The following is a 2,263-nucleotide window of genomic DNA, read 5'->3' on the forward strand; positions in this document are numbered from 1 at the left end:
CCGTCTACTCCTCCCTCTACGACCTCTCCTCCCTGGACACCTGCGGGGAGGAGGTGTCCGTGCTGGAGATCCTCGTCTACAACAGCAAGATCGAGGTGCTCAGGGGTCGGGGTGTGCCTTGAGGGGGGGTGTCTGTGAGGCCAGGTCCCCGCTGACAGCACCCGGGTCCCCCCCAAAAAAATGGCCGTGGAGCCCATCAACGAGCTGCTGCGTGACAAGTGGCGCAAGTTTGGGGCCGTCTCCTTCTACATCAGCGTGATCTCCTACCTCAGCGCCATGGTCATCTTCACCCTCATCGCCTACTACCGGCCCATGGAAGGCCCCGTGAGTCCCACGGCACCGTGGGGCAGCCCCCTGGGGTGGCACCTCCTGCCAGGGGGGTTTGCCAGGTCTGTGCCCCAGGCAGCCCTGGCTCAGGCTCCTCCTTTCCCCGCAGCCCCCCTACCCCTACACCACCACCGTCGACTACCTGCGCCTGGCCGGGGAGCTCATCACCCTTTTCACTGGCATCCTCTTCTTCTTCACAAACGTCAGTGCAGCGAGGCGTGGGGTTCTCCTGCGGGGTGGCCAAGCCCCCGTGGTCTCGAGCCACTCGAGGGTGGCAACCCCATGTCCTGAGAAATCAGCCCTTGCCTCAGTGCCCCTCTGGACACTGGGACCTTGCCGAGCAGGGGCTCGCTCCCCCCATCCCCTCCAACCTCTCCCTCTCTCCCCAGATCAAAGACCTGTTCATGAAGAAATGCCCAGGCGTGAACTCTTTCTTCATAGATGGCTCCTTCCAGCTGCTCTAGTACGTGGGGCACCCCTGGGGCTCCCCGGAGCCACGGCACCCCTGGGTTTGGAAGGGGCAGGAGCCAGTGGTGGCTGTGGGTGCAGGGTCTGACCCTGGCTCTCCTCCAGCTTCATCTACTCGGTGCTGGTGATCGTCACGGCGGGGCTGTACCTGGGTGGTGTCGAGGCATACCTGGCTGTCATGGTCTTCGCCCTGGTCCTGGGCTGGATGAATGCATTGTACTTCACCCGGGGGCTCAAGCTGACAGGGACCTACAGCATCATGATCCAAAAGGTCTGGTTGGGTCGGGAGTTTTGTCCTTCTCCAGCAGGGCTGGTTCTCCTGTGGATGTGTGGCTCAAAAGGAGAGTCCTCCAGGCTTTCTTTAGGGTTTTGTGTGGCTTGACAATGCCCTGCTCCCAGGCTGGCCCTCCCTGCAGCAGGGCTTGGTGCTGGTGCCTTGGCACACAGCTGGGCACTGCGGACCAGCACATCTCACTCCACTCTCCACCACCTGCAGATCCTCTTCAAAGATCTTTTCCGCTTCCTCCTGGTCTACTTGCTCTTCATGATCGGCTACGCATCAGGTGGGTGACAGCACAGGAGGAAACAGCTTCAGGTTGTGCCAGGGGAGCTTTAGGTTGGACATGAGGAACAATTTCTTCTGTGAAAGGGTTGCCCAGGGCTGTGCCAGGCTGCCCAGGGCAGTGGTGGAGTCCCCACCCCTGGAGGGGTTTCCAAGCTGTGGAGATGTGGGGTGAGGGACACGGGGCAGTGGGGACCTGGCAGTGCTGGGGGAACGGTTGGACCTGATGATCTGAAAGGTGTTTTCCAACCAAAATGATTCTATGATTCTATTCTATGGGATGACACAGCCTGTCAGGGGGCTGAGGAGCCCAGCACCCCCACGGACTCACTGTCCCCTCTCCCCCAGCTCTGGTGTCCCTCCTCAACCCGTGTCCCAGCAGCGAGTCCTGCGGTGGGGAGGAGTCCAACTGCACAGTGCCCACCTACCCCTCGTGCCGGGACAGCCAGACCTTCAGCACCTTCCTGCTGGACCTCTTCAAGCTCACCATCGGCATGGGCGATCTGGAGATGCTCGAGAGCGCCAAGTACCCCGGCGTCTTCATCATCCTCCTCGTCACCTACATCATCCTCACCTTCGTGCTCCTCCTCAACATGCTCATCGCCCTCATGGGTGAGACCGTGGGCCAAGTCTCCAAGGAGAGCAAACACATCTGGAAGCTGCAGGTACCACCCTGGGAGCTACACCGCAGCACCCCCAAGCTCCATCCGGGCAGCACCACCTGGGTGAGGGACCCCACCCCCCCCCATGCCTGTGTCCCCAAGGGGCTGAGGGGTCCCTGCTGTCCCTGCTAGTGGGCCACCACCATCCTGGACATCGAGCGCTCCTTCCCGGTGTTCCTGCGGAGAGCTTTCCGCTCGGGGGAGATGGTCACCGTGGGGAAGGGCACTGATGGGACCCCCGACC

At 61.8% G+C, this 2,263-nt stretch overlaps 1 protein-coding gene across 1 annotated transcript in view; it reads left to right on the forward strand.

Annotated features, from left to right (window-relative positions):
* Positions 1-3: 3 nt before the first annotated feature.
* The window catches only part of TRPV4 (transient receptor potential cation channel, subfamily V, member 4), a gene marked incomplete at both ends in the record, with an annotated part of 2,627 nt that continues 367 nt past the window's right edge, over positions 4-2,263 (forward strand). The window contains 8 exons of the mRNA XM_008937993.1: positions 4-105; positions 176-324; positions 437-529; positions 717-790; positions 901-1,066; positions 1,292-1,358; positions 1,706-2,022; positions 2,152-2,263. The exon at positions 2,152-2,263 is cut by the window's right edge and continues 12 nt beyond it. Of these exons, the coding sequence (XP_008936241.1) occupies positions 4-105; positions 176-324; positions 437-529; positions 717-790; positions 901-1,066; positions 1,292-1,358; positions 1,706-2,022; positions 2,152-2,263 (1,080 nt within the window). The remainder of the gene's footprint in view (positions 106-175; positions 325-436; positions 530-716; positions 791-900; positions 1,067-1,291; positions 1,359-1,705; positions 2,023-2,151) is intronic.

Source organism: Merops nubicus, unplaced genomic scaffold (genome assembly GCF_000691845.1).
Source record: "Merops nubicus isolate BGI_N331 unplaced genomic scaffold, ASM69184v1 scaffold26413, whole genome shotgun sequence".
NCBI lineage: Eukaryota > Metazoa > Chordata > Aves > Coraciiformes > Meropidae > Merops > Merops nubicus.